The sequence below is a fragment of the Gopherus evgoodei genome, chromosome 1 (genome assembly GCF_007399415.2).
Source record: "Gopherus evgoodei ecotype Sinaloan lineage chromosome 1, rGopEvg1_v1.p, whole genome shotgun sequence".
NCBI lineage: Eukaryota > Metazoa > Chordata > Testudines > Testudinidae > Gopherus > Gopherus evgoodei.
Genome location: NC_044322.1, coordinates 196088513 through 196106678, shown reverse-complemented (window position 1 = coordinate 196106678; position 18166 = coordinate 196088513). Strand labels below are relative to the sequence as shown.

Here is an 18166-nt window from a genome sequence, read left to right as displayed (position 1 = left end):
TTGATGATTACATTTTGAGACATATCCATTAGCTAGCTTTTAGTCCATTTAAAGTGTGTCATGTTAATTTTATACCATTCTAGTTTTGTAATTAAAATCTCTTGGCTGCAAGTTATCCAGAACCGCTGATTAAAAAATATCTAATTTTAGTAGCTGCTGTTGAACATCCTTCTATAGTACTGATGGAATGGAAAGCGTGTTATCATCACCATGATGCTATCACTACTATTGTATTAATGTAGATGGCATAAATGGGCCCAAAGTGTTAAATGTGTTAATATGACCCTGTCACTATCCAGTATTAAACAGCGTTAAACAAGGGTTGAGGTTTGATATACAGAACCCTCAGCCCGGTCAGTATCATACATTACTAAAAATCATTCTTAACCTAAAAGATACAGGAAAAAAGGGGAAAACTTTTAAAGCCTTTGAAATGTAAAATGTTGAGCAAGGCTTTCATTTTAAGATCATTCTTTATTCCCTTTCCTTTAGCTGGAAAAAGTCATTAGAAGACACCCTTCTCACCCCTTTTTGACAGTCTCTTAGATGGTAAAGATAGTAATTACTGTCCTTTTGGGGAGAAGAGACATTAGGTGAGATTGGCTGGAGCTGTTGTTAAAATCCAGTTATATTTCCTAGAAGACAAAACAAGACAAACACACAGAGATTGAAAAGAAAAGAACAGCAAAGATAAGAAAATACAACCTCTGTCTCTGGTATTGATACTCACTTTCAAGCTTCTTGCTGGAAAAACACAGGCCTGGCACATGGTCTTATTAGCCATTTTCAGACCTGGTAAACTTGTTCCAGTGTTGCTATTTAAGGCATTGTATTTAGCTGCCTCTTTATTGTCACAGGCTTATGGCAGTGTTGTAAAATATACGGTCTTGGCTAGCAAAGCCAAACTCTTTATCAGGCAGAAGGAAAAAGGAGAGGGATAGGAAAGAGAAGAAATAAAGAGGAAAGGAAAAGGACACACAAAGGCGAAGGTGGTATGATGAAGTTTCACATCCCAGACGGTGTTCAGGATTTGGCCAGAGCCTGTGGAGATGGCAGTGTTATCTGGGTCTCTCTCTCTGGCCCAGTTGGTTAAGGATATCCCTTGGGATCAGGATAACAAAGGCCCATTGGTGTTATGGTAGATACAGGGGTCCCAGGAGACAGTTGGGGTGGCAGCCATCACGGTGAAGCTCTCCTTCCTAATCTATATTTCAGTCAGCCAGAATCTGCATCTGTCCATTCATAATTTCCCTGCAAAATTTCTCTCTCAAAAAAAAAAAAAATCCCAAAAGAGTATGATGGGTGGAATAGCTCATCTCCTCCTTATATTGTTCACCATCTAACTTCTGACATACCAAGTTTGGTCCATTGATTTTTGGTCCCACATTTCTCTTATTTACCAGCTATGACTTTAACACATACTTTGAATTAAATTACAAGGCCTTTTTGTTTAGACTTATTCAGTTTTCCTGTCTCCCTTTTGCATCTTTTCTCATTAACACTTGTAATTATAGGCTACTGTGACATTTTATGAACTTTCATTTATTTTTCACAGTTGAACTCACTATTAGACCCAATTATTACAGCACTATATGTGTTTCTCCCCCAAATATATAACAAATATTCATTGAACACTTCTGCCTTTTCTGCATTATTATTGATAATTCTACCATTTTAACCTAATAATGGGCCAATACTATTGTTAGGAACAAAACAAAATTGTAAATATACTTAAAAGACTCCTTATTGTCTTTAATTACACTGGCTATGTACACTGGCCAAACCAAACAGTCTCTACGCAAAAGAATAAAGGGCCCCAAATAAGACATCAAAAATTGTAACATTCAAAAACAAGTAGGAGAGCACTTCAGTCTCCCTGGACACTCAATTAACAGACTTAAAAGTGGCCATTCTTCAACAAAAAAACTTCAAAAACAGACTTCAACGAGAAACTGCAGAACTGGAATTAATTTGCAACCTAGACACTATCAAATTAGGCCTGAATAAAGACAGGGAATGGATGGGTCACTACAAAAATGTAATTTGCCCTCTGCTTATACTCACACCTTCTTGTAATGGTTGAGAATGGGCGATGTCCACCTTGATTGCATTGGCCTTATTAGCACTGACCCCCCCACTTGGTAAGGCAACTCCCATCTTTTCATATGCCGTAATATATATATTGCTTACTGTATTTTTCATTCCATGCATCTGATGAAGCGGGTTTTAGTCCATGAAATTGGTTAGTCTCTAAGCGTATGTCTACACTACTAAATTAGGTCAAATTTATAGAAGTCAATTTTTAGGAAGCGATTTTATACAATTGATTGTGTGTGTCCCCACTAAGCTCATTAAGTCAACGGACTGTGTTCACATTACCGTGGCTAGCATTGAATTTTGGAGCGTTGCACTGTGGGTAGCTATCCCACAGTTCCCACAGTCTCCACCGCCCATTAGAATGCAATGCTTGATGGGGCAAAAACATTGTTGCAAGTGGTTTGGGGTACATGTCATCAGTCACCCCACCCTTAATGAAAGCAATGGCAGACAGTTGTTTCACGCCTTTTTTCCGTGCAGGCACCATATTGCTTTCAGCAGATGGTGCAGTAGAACTGCTAACTATTGCCATTGAACGACTGCTTCCACTGCCACTCTGCTCTCATGCTCTAGACTCAGATGGAGCAATAAGTCGGAAAAACTGGCATTCCAACCACCATATCTGCTGCTCTCCTGCAGATGCCATACCACGGCAAGCATGGAGATCACTCAGATCACTGCAGCAGTTATCACCATTGTAAACACCTTGCACATTATCCTGCAGTATATGCAGAACCAGAACCTGCAAAAGCAGGTGAGGTGACAACAGCAGCATGGTGATGAGAGTGGACACAGACTTCTCTCAAAGCAAGGGCCCTGGCAATGTGGACATCATGGTGGCAATAGGGCAGGTTCATGCCGTGGAACGCTGATTCTGGGCCCGGGAAACAAGCACAGACTGGTGGGACCGCAGAGTGTTGCAGGTCTGGGATGAATCCCAGTGGCTGCAAAACTTTCACATGCATAAGGGCACTTTCATGGAACTTTGTGACTTGCTTGCCTCTGCCCTGAAGCGCAAGAATACCAAGATGAGAGCAGCCCTCACAGATCACAAGCGAGTGGCAATAGCCCTCTGGAAGCTCCGCCAGACAGCTACTGGCCAGTTGGGAATCAATTTGGAGTGGGCAAATCTACTTTGGGGGCTGCTGTGATCAGGAGTAGTGACTCTGAGAGATGTGCAGGCCATAGTGGATGGCTTTGCTGCAATGGGATTCCCTAACTGTGATGGGGTGATTGATGGAATGCATATCCCTATCTTGGGTCCGGAACACCAAGGCAGCCTTGTGATCCACCAGTGCTTGCAGCGCCATTGAAAAGGGGTACTTTTCAATGGTGCTGCAAGCACTGGTGGATCACAAGGGACCTTTCATCACCACCAACGTGGGATGGCCGGGAAAGGTACATGACGCTTGCATCTTCAGGAACTCTGGTCTGTCTGAATGGCTGCAGCAAGGGACATACTTTCCAGACCAGAAAATAACCACTGGGGATGTTGAAATGCCTATAATTATCCTTGGGGACCCGGCCTCCCCCTTAATGCCATGGCTCATGAAGCCATACACAGGCACACTGGACAGTAGTCAGGAGCTGTTCAACTATAGGCCGAGCAAGTGGAGAATGGTGGTAGAATGTGCTGTTGGATGTTTAAAAGCATGCTGGTGCAGTTTACTGACGCGAAGGCAGCACGCGAGCTGATTTTCAGTGGCACTCTCACTGCCCAGGTCCTGGCCACCGGTCTGGGGGGCTCTGCATTTTAATTTAATTTTAAATGAAGCTTCTTAAACATTTTAAAAACCTTATTTACTTTACATACAACAATAGTTTAGTTATATATTATAGGCTTATAGAAAGAGGCCTTCTAAAAATGTTAAAATGTATTACTGGTACGCAAAACCTTATATTAGAGTGAATAAATGAAGACTTGGCACACCACTTCTGAAAGGTTTCTGACCCCTGATATATAGACATTATAAATGTGATCAAAGTAGATGTATGCAGACTGTTATTCTTACTGTTAAAATAAACATATTTTAAAGAAGCTGTTTGGTCACTATATTCACTACTGGTCACAGACGGGAGACTAGACTAGATGAATTCTCAAGATCTGTAACTGGGCACATCACTCACCTCCTGTTGGCCATCCTGGGAATTAGCTTAGGTTGCCAGTGCGCCCGCCTCAAATAGAGTCTCATCCATCATCACTCCTGTCTCATGTCCAGGACCTGTGTCGCTCTCCGGACCACATCATCCTCTTCTGGAGACAGTCCTCCAGCTGTTCCTCACTCAGTTCTTTCCCCACTTCCATGGGACTGACAGTCCTCAGTCCAACCACTTGCCTCAGTGGTAAACTGCAGTCTATGTTCTAGCCACTCATCTCAGTGGCAGACTGCAGTCTGTGCACAGGCCACTTCCCTCAGTGGCCAGTGGAGGTAAGGGGGAGGTGTGGGAGCCTGGGCCCACCCACTACTCAGGGCCCCAACCCAGGGACCCTATATTGGGCAGCCACTTACTGTCCCTTCTCCAACTCTGCCATCTCTTTCCTGGGCCACTTCTCTTGCAGCCCGAGCACCTCCTCTGCTCTTGTGTCAGGGCCTCAGTTTGGCAGCCATCAGCCTGAAGCTTTCTCATACTTTGCTGACCTTGCCCAGCACGGCTCTATGCCTGGTGCTCCAGCCCTCCTCCCTTAAACTCAGGGAATGACTGCCCCTACTTTGCTCAGCAGCTCCTTCTTATATGGGCCAGCCTGACCCTGATTGGCTCCTCCAATAAACTTTCCTCTAATTGGCTGGCACCAAAAGCCTTTTCCTTATTGGCTGCATCTCGCACAGCCGCTCTTCTCCCTCCTTTTGCTTTAAGCCCTTACATCCCAGTGAGGGACAGCTGCCCCATCATAAGTCCCTTCCAGTCCTATGATTCTGAGTCCGAAAGGGAAAACCACAGATGTACAGATCCAGCTGGACCATTTGGGAAAGCACAATTGATACACAGGGTGCTGTAGACCAGGGCCCAGTCTTAGAGTGGGAGGACTGTGGAATTCTACATATGAGATATGAAGGCTTGAATCCTGACCCCTGAGAGGGTGCACGGAGACAGAGAGAGAGTGAGAGCTACAACAAGCCCTGCAACCAAGACAGTCATATACTCTGCTCAGGATGTAGCCAGATTTCTAGCTGAGTTATCCTTCATGTTTATAGGACAGGAAAGTTCTTCTTCTTTGTCACCCTGAATCAGAGTCTGTTCCATGATATGGGTCTAATAATTCAGAAACCCATACATGTAAGAACACATTGAACTCCAGTGATGACGTATGGCTGTCTTAGAAGACAGGGATAGAAAAGCTAAAGTTTTTGTCTTTGCTTACAGCAGACCATGGTTTTAATATAAGCTGGTCTGGAATCTTGAGAGAGACAAGGTAGGTAAGGTAATGTCTTTTATTGGACCATCTTCTGCTTGAAAAAGAGACATGCTTTCAAACTACACAGAGCACTTGGATGAGAAGAAGTGGGGTACATGTCTTTTCCAGAGAGTCACTATATTTTGTGAGAAAGTCATTGAGTTCAGCAAAGTCTTAGAGTAGATAGTCAAGTTTGAGGGCTTTGTTTCATAAGATTACTTGCTTAGTAAATGTGCATCTAACGCAGATGTGGGCAAACTACGGCCCGGCCCACAGGCCACATCCGGCCTGTGGGACTGTCCTGCCTGGCCCCCAAGCTCCTGGCTCAGGATGCTAGCCTCTGGCCCCTCCCCTGCTACTCCCCCTCCCCCACAGCCTCAGCTCGCCCCGCTGCTGGCGCAGTGCTCTGGGTGGTGGGGCTGTGAGCTCCTGGGGCAGTGCAGCTGCAGACCCTGGCCTGACCTGGTCTCTGTGTTGCATGGTGGCAGCGGCGGTGAGGCCCGGCTCCAGCCGGGTGGTGCGGCTGTAGCGCTGCCAGCCACTGGTCCTCCAGGCAGCGTGGTAAGGGGGCAGGGAGCAAGGGGGATTGGATAGAGGGCAGGGGAGTTTGGGGTGGTGGTCAGGGGGCGGGGATGTGGATAGGGGTCGGGGGGAACAGAGGGTTGAATGGGGGCAGGGATTACAGCGGGGCAGTCAGGAAGGAGGGGGGGATGGATGGGGTGGTGGGGGGGCAGTCAGGGGCAGGGGTTCTGGGAGCAGACAGGGGACAGAGGTTGTTGGATGGGGCAGGGGTGGTTGGATGGGGCAGAGGCAGGAGCAGGGAGGGCTGTTAGGAATAAGAGGAAGGGTTGGATGGGGTGGCAAGGGTCCTGGGTTGGTCAGGGGACAGGGAGCGGGAATGTGTGGATGGGACAGAGGTCCTGGGGGGGGGGCATCAGGGAACGGGGGAGTTGGATGGGGCAGGAGTCCCAGGGGCAGATAGGTGGGGGCTGGGCAACAATCCCCTCCCCTAACTGACCCTCCATACAATTTACGAAACCCGATGCGGCCCTCAGGCCAAAAAGTTTGCCCAACCCTGATCTAACATATCCGGTATCCCTGTCAGATTTATTTGGACTTGTCTTTGTGATTCGTTTGTTAGTAAAAGACTAAACTTTCCACTCTCTGGAAAAGCAGACTGTGCTATAGCCATGACAAGCGTTTCCAGGCTAAACAGTCAATGGTAAATGAGAGGAACAAGAGCACTTACGGAGAGAGGATGCCATCCCAAATCTGTTTGGTAAACTGAAGGTGGATAAAGCCATTTCTATGGAATGGTGGAATTGATGTGCAGGAATATTGGTATACAATTTATAAACTAGATGTGAACTCCATTCTTCAAAAATGAGAGGTTTTTAAATGTGAAGTAATACTTGTATTATAACTAGGGTGACCAGATAGCAAGGGTGAAAAATTGGGATGGGGGTGGGGGTAATAGGCACTTATATAAGACAAAAGCCCCAAATATCGGAACTGTCTGTATAAAATCAGGACATCTGGTCACCCTAATTATAACTGGACTGTTTTGTTAGAGTAAAAGCCTGTTTGCGAAATGAATCATTGTGTTTTATGATTGTTAATAAAACAAAACTTAAAAGTTTGGCCTGGGCAATGTAAAGATGAGAGTTCAGTCCTAATGCTAATTCTGTGCAGTTCAGATGAATTTGCAAATCCCAGATGTAATCACTTTGTTTCCTAACAGACAAGGCAGAATGCACTGTATGCTCATTAATGGAGCTGGACTCCCATGGACTTATATGGAAGTCGGATCAGGCCATAAATAACTAATCTCAGTATGTGTGGATGACTGTATGCAATAAATCATGCTTCTTGACCTATTCATTTGTTTATTTTCCCAGAAGTTTATATTTTGCAGCATTACTGATTTGTAACTTAAAGCAGGTTTGAAAAAGACAGGTTTAATCAGGTGATATCTATATCTATATCTATATCTATATTAGTCCTATCTCTAAAAAGTTAATTTTTAATTTATTCTCCATTGTAATTTCTGTACAAACATTAAACACAATGAAATCCTTAAAGGTGACATGCAGAAGATTTTTTACAATTGTGCTTTACTTTTTTATTAAGAAGGCCTGAAGTGTTTTGTTTTTAATTTTTCTAGTTTGTGCTTTCACATTAGAAACAGCAGAAATGTCAAGGTTGGGTTATCTGATTTTGTTAGAGGTCTTCTTGAGGGAGGTCATAATACAGATGTGTTTTGAGAACTCTCAAACTTGAATTGAGATAGTGTGATATGTAATTTTTAACAAAGACATTACATTCTTTCTCTTGCTTGTTTATTAGGCAATGGAAATAAATTAGGTAGTTACAAAAACAAACAAAAAGTGTTTTCAACTGTTTCATTCAAACAGTTGAAAACACTTCCCCTCTTGGTTGCTCAGTGTTCAATCTCTTGTCATATAAAAATTTTATTGGTTACAATGTTGCCATAGAGTCTTCATGGGAGATAAGACTTGACCTTCCAATATAAAAACAAGCAGATTTTTCTTTGTTTTTAACAAAAGCCTTATCAGCTGTTTTCATATATCACAAAGCAGCTAAAATAGGAACAAGCTCAATTATGTTTTTTTTCCTTTTCAGTTTACCTTTTAAATTCTGCACTAGAGATATTTTAGAATGTATAAGCAATTGTGACTTAAAATCTTTCTTAACCTCCCCACCTCCCCAACCATAGTGCTTCCGTCCCCTGCTTCACTAAAGCTTTCCATCTTTTCCTTTTACTGATTCATAAATATAAATTAAATTTTTGGGTGGGAAAATATTGTCATAAATGTATGTGATTCTGCTCTTTGATCAGAAATTGAACACATACTGGGAAGTTAAAACACCTATTGCTTTCACTGTTGTGTGGCCATCAGATATGCACCATATGTGAGTTTTTTGAGCTTTCCATCACTTCCAGTTCTCCTTGGCTTGTAATTTGTATGGCCATTTGCCCTTACCACAGGCTCTTAAAATGTGGTTAGGTTATATATGCTGAGAGAACTTGTTTCTTTACAGCAAATATATTTACAGTGGAATAAAGTTTTGTTAATACTGCCTTGCCTTGAAACAGTGCCCCAAGATATTAATGCAATTACAGAGCTAAATAGGATTTAAAAGTGGAGGCAAGGGTTAAGAAGTTTTCCAGCTGAGATGCTTAAAGAAATGGAGAGTGATACTGAAGGCTGTAGGAGCAGCAGCAGGGAAAGTTCTTGCACTAGTAAGGATGTGACTGTGTGGAGACTAATTAGCTTACAATATGTTTTAGTAATAGTTAAAAATTGACCCTATTGCTTAACTAGAAAATTAGCTAGCTAAAAATCAACAGTGATTACATGTTGCCATGGAGTATGGGACTGAATGCTTAGCCTTTTGCTTTGTTCTCAGGCAGTTGGTAGGGGCTTGGGAGCACTGTACATGATGCTCTGTTAGCCCCTAGAGGGACTGAAAGATTGATTGGGTGCAGATGTAGCAAGGTCAACCCTTTTCCTGCTGGAAGAAGAGCGTCTGCAACATGGACACTTTGAGTAAGGACAGTTAATGGAAGGGGGATGCTGGGGGAGCTGGGAGATAGAGGCAATGGAGAAAGATCCTTTATATTCCTTTAAGAACCCTTGGAGAGGTCGCAGAGGGGTGAACTTGACAATAAACTCTCAGTGGCACAATAACACTAAATTAATGTATTAAGTTTTAAACCTAGGCTTAAGTGCTCTCTGGAAGACTTGGGAGGGCACTCGTTTACGGGGATACAAGGCTATCTCTTCCCATCATTTGATCCCTGAAGCAAGAAAGCTGGTAGTGTTTTAAGAAAACACTAGGATGGCAGCTCCCTCCTCAGCACAGTGAGATCTATGATGGGGCAAATAGGCAAATACTCTCCACCCGCAGAAGGTGATTCACTAAAGAAAAGGCATCATCACTGGGGTCAGCACAGGAATGAGTTTTAGAAAAGGGGCTATGACTGAGGAGAGGGAAGGGGACTGGGTGTATAAGAAAGGAGAGAATATTCCAAGTGTAAGGGCCAACATGATAGAAGGTAGGAGAAGACAAAGGCTCTCTGTGGAAGGCTGTGGACAGCTTGTTGTGCTTCACCGCCAGGAAAATAATGTACAAAAGCATGACAGGCAAATTCTGTGCAAAGACAACTAAGACACCATATTTTGTGACTATTAAAATTGGACAGGTTGCCTGTCTATAGAGAAGGTTATACAGCTGCCTCTATTCTTTGCTTGTCTCCTGCAAACCCGTTCCCTCTTTTTTTTTAAATGGGAGAAACCTAAAAACAATCAACATTCACATTGTCATTTAATGGGCAGAAATGGTGTACCAGCCTCTGTTTGCCAGAAGCTGGGAACGAGCAACGGGATAGATCAATTGATGATTGCTTGTTCTGTTCATTCCCTTTGAGGCGCCTAGCACTGGCCACTGTTGGAAGATAGGTTACTGGGCTAGATGGACCTTTGTTCTGACCCAGTATGTCCGTTCTTATGTTCTTATGCATTTAAAAGGATTTTATTTCATTCATTTGTAATCGCAGTTGCATTAATTAAAAAAAGACATTTAATTATTTCCTTATTACAAAAGGGGCTACTTGACATTTCCCGTATTGATTTTCATTTATTTTTAGATCTCTAATTAATGTCAAGGATTGCGCACTGGAAATCTCATGTTAAAAGTTGGGGGGTTTGTGGGTTTTTTTGTAATCATATTTAGAGTGAACATATTTCCTAAAGTAAAAACAAGATGGCTGGGCCCAAGCCGCCCCCCTGCCCCTGCCTACAGGTCTAGCGAGAGCCACCCCCCACTGCTGACACACTCCCCCAGCTCCATGCCACCCATGAGTGGGGCTGGGGCTGAGTGCCTGAGCTCCCTACTGCCCATGGTAGCGGCTGATCCCCCCCCAAGAGCCGCACCACTGACCACTGGGACTGACCTCCCCTGAGCTCTGTGTCCCTGCCATCCACGGCTGGGGCTGAGCCCCGTGCTGCCCGCAGTAGTGGATGATGCCCCCGAGCTCCGCACCACCTGACCTCCCCCCCCCAACTCCACACCTCGGTTGCCACCCTCCTTCAATGTTTCTCCATGTCCCCACTGGGGGGAGGGGGGCATGTCCAACTTTTTTGGTAAGCTGGGTATCTGTTCGTTTGCTCTTATCAGCTGATCACTTGGGAAGAGCAAATGAGAGAAATGCCCATTTTTCTTAAAAGAGTCAGACCCCCTGGACAGAGCTTAAAAACGGGCCTGGCCTGGCCAAAATGGGACATATGGTCACTGTAGCCATATCCAGAGATTTTTTCTAAATAACCATGAAACAGTCTTTGTTGTTCTCTTATGGTTTAATTACTTTAGAAGCTTGAGCTAGAAATTTGTCCTTTCTAAAATATTTTCTATGTCTTGGCTTGTGCACTCTGTTTTGATATATGTTTTTGTGTTATTGTAGGGCTGCTGGCATTAAATTTTGTTCAAGTATATTTTTATACTGATAATACTGTTATAGCACTTTTCCCATCTGTCTCAGAGTTTTATGAAGACTCATGCATTAAACGTTTTAAAAAGAGTCTTGGTGAGGTAACTATTCAAAATTTTTACGATTTCTAAAAGAAGGAGACAGACAGGGCTGCAAATAGAACCCAGGAGTCCTGTTTACTAACTAGACACATTCTCTCTTCTAAAGAAAAAAGAGAGGTTAATGTTTTTTTTGTGCGAACAGGAGAAAACCATTAAGTTACATGGATTTTCAGACTGACAAAAGAAGCCTAACAATAAACTGAAATGTTGATGACCCCTATTTCAAATATTTGATATATCCATGCCAAACATCTTTGTGCCATTTCTGTTCCAGATGTCGGTGGTATTGGAAGAATATTGTGAAAAGCTCATTTCATTTGTGCATTTTAAAAAATTTAAAAAATGCCTTTTAAAAAAGTTTCAGCATGTATTTATTAAAATATATTTTCCTTCTGTTACTTGCAGGTCAAAATTTACCTGGCTGATTCAAACTCGCTTTGTCTTAACCATGCTGTAGAAAAATAAACATGATGCCAAACAGAGGTAACCTCTCTTCCTTCCAGAGCATTGCATCAGGTATAAAATGCACAAAGCACATGTTTTGTAACTTTACTGTAGACTTCATTGGTTTAGGGGCTATAATTATGTTTGCTCTGTAAATTGTCAGTTCTCTGCTCTTGTTATTTTCATAATTTATTTACTAACTAAGAGGGACCTATTGTGGACAAACTTTTTGGCCTGAGGGCCACATTGGAGTTGCAAAACTGTATGGAGGGCCGGGTAGGGAACACCGTGCCTCCCCAAACAGACTGGCCCCTGCTCCCTATCCAACCCCTCCCACTTCCCGCTCCCTGACTGCCCCCCTTAGAATTCCCACCCATCCAATCCCCCTGCTCCTTGTCCACTAACCACCTCCTCCCGGGACCCCCTACTCCTAACTGCACCCTGTGACCCCACCCCCTATCCAAGCCCCTCTGTTCCCCATCCCTTGACTCCTATCCAAACTCCCACCCCCTATCCAAGCCCCCCGGGACTCCCATGCCTATCCAACCCCCCACCCTATTCCCCGTCCCCTGACTGCCACCCAGAACCTCTGCTCCATCCAACTGCCATAGCATCTGGGTGAATCACAACAAGAACAAATCTCAGTTTTATGTCTGTCCTCAGTGAGTCGCAGAACTGACCCTCTAATTAACCACCTAGACAGAGAAACCAGACAAGGAAGAAAAGAAAAGATGCTGCCTCTTTATAACTCTCTTCAGCAAATACTTGGCTTAAAAGATGATCCTTGCACTGTGCACTGAAGGTTAAGCAATTATAGCTCTGTCTGACTTCCAGAAGGAATGAATTCTTTACACGTTACCAAGCACACTCTGCCTCTAGTCTTCATGAGTACATGTGTAGGGAGTGCCAGCAAGAGTATCTAAGGAGCCATGGTACATTCAGAGAGTCATTACTGAAACAATAACTTTAAAAAACTCCACCAAAGATCTGGTTTATGGACAGACAGCTAGATTCAGCTAAGTGTAGAAGTCCTATTGATTTAAGTGCTTTGCTTCATTGAGGCTGATGTGCTGAGGAATTCACATAAGGTAAAGTGTGGAACAGTTAAATTCAAGTGGCTGCATAGAGGTATTTCTGACTTTTGTTTGTTTTGCTCTTTGACATTTGCAGTCCAAGGAACCCTTCATTGCTCTGATGAACAAACATGATCATTTTCATTAGTTTACTTGTTCTTTCGCAAATGGCTTTATTGTTCATTAAATTAAATGTGCCCCTTCAATGTTGAAGGGTAGTAATGAAACAGTCCCTACATTACTGTGTCTGAACGTGTTTCTGTATAGGCATCAGTGGAAATTATGCAAAAAATAGGGTAATGTTTGATGCTAATTTAGTCTAGTTGCATCATGATCTTGTTTTGAATGGTTAGTATGTGATGCAAGATTAATTGAAAGTGTGAGAGAGATTTGGAATGGGGGAGATGAGAGGGGTTGTTGAGTACTATTAAGAATGGAAGGGTGGATATGAAGAATGAGCTCTCACAATCACAAACAACTTTCACGTTTTTGGTCTTCGGGATTTGAACTTCTAAAAACCACTCTGACAAGTGCTTAATCTTTTTCAGCTGGTTTTGTTTTGTTTTACCAGACAGAGGCCTGTGGAACACGAATGGCTTTTTTTTCTTGTTGTCAATTTGAACTTGATTGTCACCACTAAACAAAACTTCTAGAAGTCCTGTTGAAGTTTTCTAACTAAAATTTCACATTATAAGGAACTATCTGGCTCAAAGTACCAACAATGAGATATGAAGCCTTTTGTCACTAAACTTGCTGACTCAAATCCAGCTGAGATTATTAGTATTCAGAAGTTATCAACATTCGATCCTGATTGACTCTGTGAAATGAGTTGGTGGTGGTGTCTACTTTCCAGGGACCTACATGCCCTAGCATGAAGGCATGAAAAGGTATGTAGAGTCAGACTTTGGGTTCAGGTCTGAAGCTGCAGATAGTGTCTTCAACAGGCATAACAGGGAAGGTCCTCTCGTGGATCAGTAATTGGTTAAAACAGGGGTTGGCAACCTTTCATAAATGGTGTGCCAAGTCTTCATTTATTAACTCTAATTTAAGCTTTTGCATGCCAGTAATACATTTTAATGGTTTTAGAAGGTCTCTTTCTATAAGTCTACAATATATAAGTAAACTATTGTTGTATATAAAATAAATAAAGTTTTTAAAATGTTTAAGAAGTTTCATTTAAAATTAAATTAAAATGCAGAGCCCCCAGGACCAGTGGCCAGGACCCGGGCAGTGTGAATGCCACTGAAAATCAGCTTGCGTGCCGCCTTTGGCACATGTGCCATAGGTTGCCTACCCCTGGATTAAAAGATAGGAAACAAAGGGTAGGAATTAATGTTCATTTGTCACAATGGAGAGAGGTAAACAGTGGTGTCCCCCAAGGAATTGTACTGGTACCTGTGCTATTCAACATATTCATAAATTATTTGGAAAAGAGAGTAAACAGTGAAGTGGCAAAGTTTGCAGATGATACAAAAATATTCCAGATAGTTAAGTCCAAAGCTGATTGTGAAAAGTTGTAAGGGGATCTCAGGAAACTGGTTGATTTGGCAACAGAATGGCAGATGAAATTCAGCATTGATAAATGCAAAGTAATGCACATTGGAAAAAATAATCCCAGCTACACATATATAATAATGGGTTCTACATTTGCTGTTACTTGGGGTCACTGTAAATAGTTCTCTGAAAACTTCAGCTCAGTGAGCAGCAGTGGTCAAAAAGGCTAACAATGGTAGGAACCATTAGGAAAGGGATAGAAAATATGACTGAAAATATCATCATGGCACTATGTAAATCCATGGTACACCCATACCTGGAATACTGTGTGCAGTTCTGGTCTGCCTATCTCAAAAAAGATATATTAGAATTGGAAAAGGTATAGAGAAGGGTAACAAAGATGATCAAGGATATGAAATGGCTTCCATACAAGGAGAGACTAAACAGATTATGGCTATTCATCTTAGAAAAGAGATGACTAAGGATGGGATATGATAGATAAAATCACAAATGGTGAGGAAAAAGTGAATAGAGAACTGTTATTTACCCTTTCCCAAATACAAAATCTAGGCGTCACCCAATGAAGTTAAAAGGCAGCAGGTTTAATACAAACAAGAGGATGTACTTTTTCACACAGTGCACGGTTAACCTGTGGAACTTATTGCATGGTGTGTTGTGATGGCCAAAAGTATTACTAGGTTCAAAAAAGAACTAGGCCATGTCTACATCTAAAATTTTGCAGCGCTGGTTGTTACAGCTGTATTAGTACAGCTGTATAGGGCCAGCGCTGCAGAGTGGCCACACTTACAGCAACCAGCGCTGCAAGTGGTGTTAGATGTGGCCACACTGCAGCGCTGTTGGGCGGCTTCAAGGGGGGTTCGGGGAACGCGAGAGCAAACCGGGAAAGGAGACCAGCTTCGCCGCGGTTTGCTCTCGCGTTCCCCGAACCACTCTGCAAACCGCAGGGAAGGAGACCTGCTTGTTCGGGGAACGAGAGAGCAAACCGGGAAAGGAGACCAGCTTCGCCGCGGTTTGCTCTCGCGTTCCCCGAACCACTCTGCAAACCGCAGGGAAGGAGACCTGCTTGTTCGGGGAACGAGAGAGCAAACCGGGAAAGGAGACCAGCTTCGCCGCGGTTTGCTCTCGCGTTCCCCGAACCACTCTGCAAACCGCAGGGAAGGAGACCTGCTTGTTCGGGGAACGAGAGAGCAAACCGGGAAAGGAGACCAGCTTCGCCGCGGTTTGCTCTCGCGTTCCCCGAACCACTCTGCAAACTGCAGGGAAGGAGACCTGCTTGCTCGGGGAACGCGAGAGCAAACCGGGAAAGGAGACCAGCTTCGCCGCGGTTTGCTCTCGCGTTCCCCGAACCACTCTGCAAACCGCAGGGAAGGAGACCTGCTTGTTCGGGGAACGAGAGAGCAAACCGGGAAAGGAGACCAGCTTCGCCGCGGTTTGCTCTCGCGTTCCCCGAACCATTCTGCAAACCGCAGGGAAGGAGACCTGCTTGTTCGGGGAACGCGAGAGCAAACCGGGAAAGGAGACCAGCTTCGCCGCGGTTTGCTCTCGCGTTCCCGGAACCACCCAGCAAACATCAGGGAAGGAAACCTGCTTGCTCGGGGTTCGGGGAACGCGAGAGCAAGCTGGGGAAGGAGACCAGTTTGATTACCAGAGGCTTCCTCAGGTATGCTGTGATACCTGCTTATTCCACGGAGGTCAAGAAAAGCGCTGGTAAGTGTCTATACTTGATTACCAGCGCTGGATCACCAGCGCTGGATCCTCTACACCCGAGACAAAACGGGAGTACGGCCAGCGCTGCAAACAGGGAGTTGCAGCACTGGTGGTGCCCTGCAGATGTGTACACCTCCTAAGTTGCAGCGCTGTAACTCCCTCACCAGCGCTGCAACTTTCTGATGTAGACAAGCCCCTAGATACATTCATAGAGGATAGGTCCATCAATGGCTATTAGCCAAGGTGGTTAGGAATGTAACCCCATGCTTGGGACAACTCTAACCTCTGATTGCCAGAAGCTGGGAGGGAATAATGGAGGTGGATCATTCCAACTGCTCCATTCAATACATTCCCCTGAAGCTCTGATACTGGCCACTATTAGAGACAGAATACTGAGCAAGATGGACCATTGGTCTGACCCAGAATGGCCATTCTTATGTTCTTAACCATTAGATGAGACAATATCTTTAGCAATAAATAAAACAGACTGCACTGGGTCTATGTGGTGAATAGGGATGAGATAACCCTTTCCAGTTAATTGATTTCAGTTGGAACTGCAGGTATTCAACACCTCAAAAAATCAAGCCAGTCCTGTACCCTCACCACAAGACATTGTTGCTCTGAAGGATAATTGCTTCCTTAACTTCAAATACACAGCTCATTCCTTGATTTAGCTTGCCAAAGAGTTGCTTTAAAGGTTAAGTGAGCTGTTTTACATCAGCAAAGGCCTGAGATCAAGCCCCCTCAGGGTTCTGTGTGTCTCTGACAGTGGTTGATGCTATCACTGACAGAAGGAGAGCAGGAACTGCAATCCTGTCACTGCTTTAGGTACCAGAGATTTACTTTCTAACGGGAAACTCAGAACTCTTGGGCTGAAATTTGGATCTTGACACCTCACTGAACAAAAAATGATTTTTCATCTCGTGATCTGTTTGTGTATTTATAGCGTGTAATTCTGAACTATTGTTCTACTCGGGACATAGGATCTTAAACAGCTTAAAACTTTATATATTATTTTACATCTTAAAGACTGTAGTGCTTATAGAGAGTTTTTCTTCTTTCAAGTGTTTTACAAACCATAGAACTAAACCATAATACTCTTGAAAAATAGGTTGTATTCTCATTTTACAGTGGGAGAAACTGAGGCAAGGGAGAGATTTGTCCACATTTATATAGGACCTTGGTACAAAGCCCACTGAAGCACTCTCATTGACTTGAATGAGCTCTGGACCAAACACATAGTTAATAGGTTGCACTTTGGTCTCTCTGTGTCTTAGTTCTCTATCTGCAAAATGGGATTAATTTCATTTCCCAACCTCACAGGAGTTTTGAGAAGATACATATATGAAAGATTGTGAGTTGCGCAGATTCTGTAGTGATGGGGGCTATATATCTACCTAAGATAGATAGATAGGGATAGGACTTGAGTTCATGAGTTTGTGTCTCCTTCTCATGTGTTCTAAACAAGTTGTTCTCCACCATTTTGAGCTCAGGACCCATTTGTAATTGTTTGTGGCCTGTCGCCGCCCAGTAAATAGTCTGGAGTGGAGGCCCTGGGGTGGTTTCAGTCATATCCTGCCCTCCCATAGTGTTGGGTCCTGCCCAGCACTCACCCCACAGTGGTAACTCCTGTAGCCCCTGTGCTGTGGGGCTGGTGGGGATTGGATCTCCACTCCGGGCATTGCAACCTCCATGGTTGCAGCGCTGCTCAAGTTTGGCCCCACTCCCCAACTGGACCAAATTTCTGTGAGTGGAGTTGTAATTTGGCTCATGGGGTTGCAGTGCCAGACACTCAAATATGGCCTACTCGTATTCCCGTCGTCATAATGGCTGGGCTAAACCTGAGTGGTGCTGGGATCAGCGAGATGGCAAGGAGGTGAGCCCAGCCCGCCCTGTTGGACAGGAGCCACAGGAGCTGCCCCACAACCCTTTGAAACATTCTGGCGATCTAGTTTTAGGTCCCGAACCATGGGTTGAGAAACCCTGTTTTAAACTACACCTTTTAAAAACTCTGTTAGAAAAACTAGAGTCAGTATTTCTAGTGGGTAGGTCCCCAGAACAGGCATCAAGGGGTGTAGATTCTTTTCCCATCTGTGTCACTGATATGCTATGTAACCCTGGGGAAATCGCTTGACTGCTCTCTGACTCAGTTTTCTTCTCTGTCAAATTGAGATTATAAAATGTACACACCCACCTTTTTTAAGTGTTCTAAGATATAATTATTAGAAACAAGTTATTTTTCCATGATAGATTAAGTATATACTATTATTTTTAACTAATTGCAGGGTGAGGCTTTCTCATGTATTTGCTGAAAACTAATTTT

At 43.7% G+C, this 18166-nt stretch overlaps 1 protein-coding gene across 14 annotated transcripts in view; it reads left to right on the top strand.

Annotated features, from left to right (window-relative positions):
• Window positions 1–18166, top strand: part of PHLDB2 (pleckstrin homology like domain family B member 2) — a 158371-nt gene that overhangs the window by 58934 nt on the left and 81271 nt on the right. For 11 of the 14 annotated variants that reach the window (XM_030581847.1, XM_030581939.1, XM_030581922.1 and 8 more), the window contains one exon: window positions 11510–11620. In XM_030581847.1, coding sequence (XP_030437707.1) covers window positions 11572–11620 — 49 coding nt within the window. In that variant the 5' untranslated portion in view covers window positions 11510–11571. Of the gene's footprint in view, window positions 1–11509; window positions 11621–13169; window positions 13509–18166 lie in introns of those variants that run through there. The other 3 variants (XM_030581878.1, XM_030581887.1, XM_030581894.1) reach the window with 3 other exon arrangements.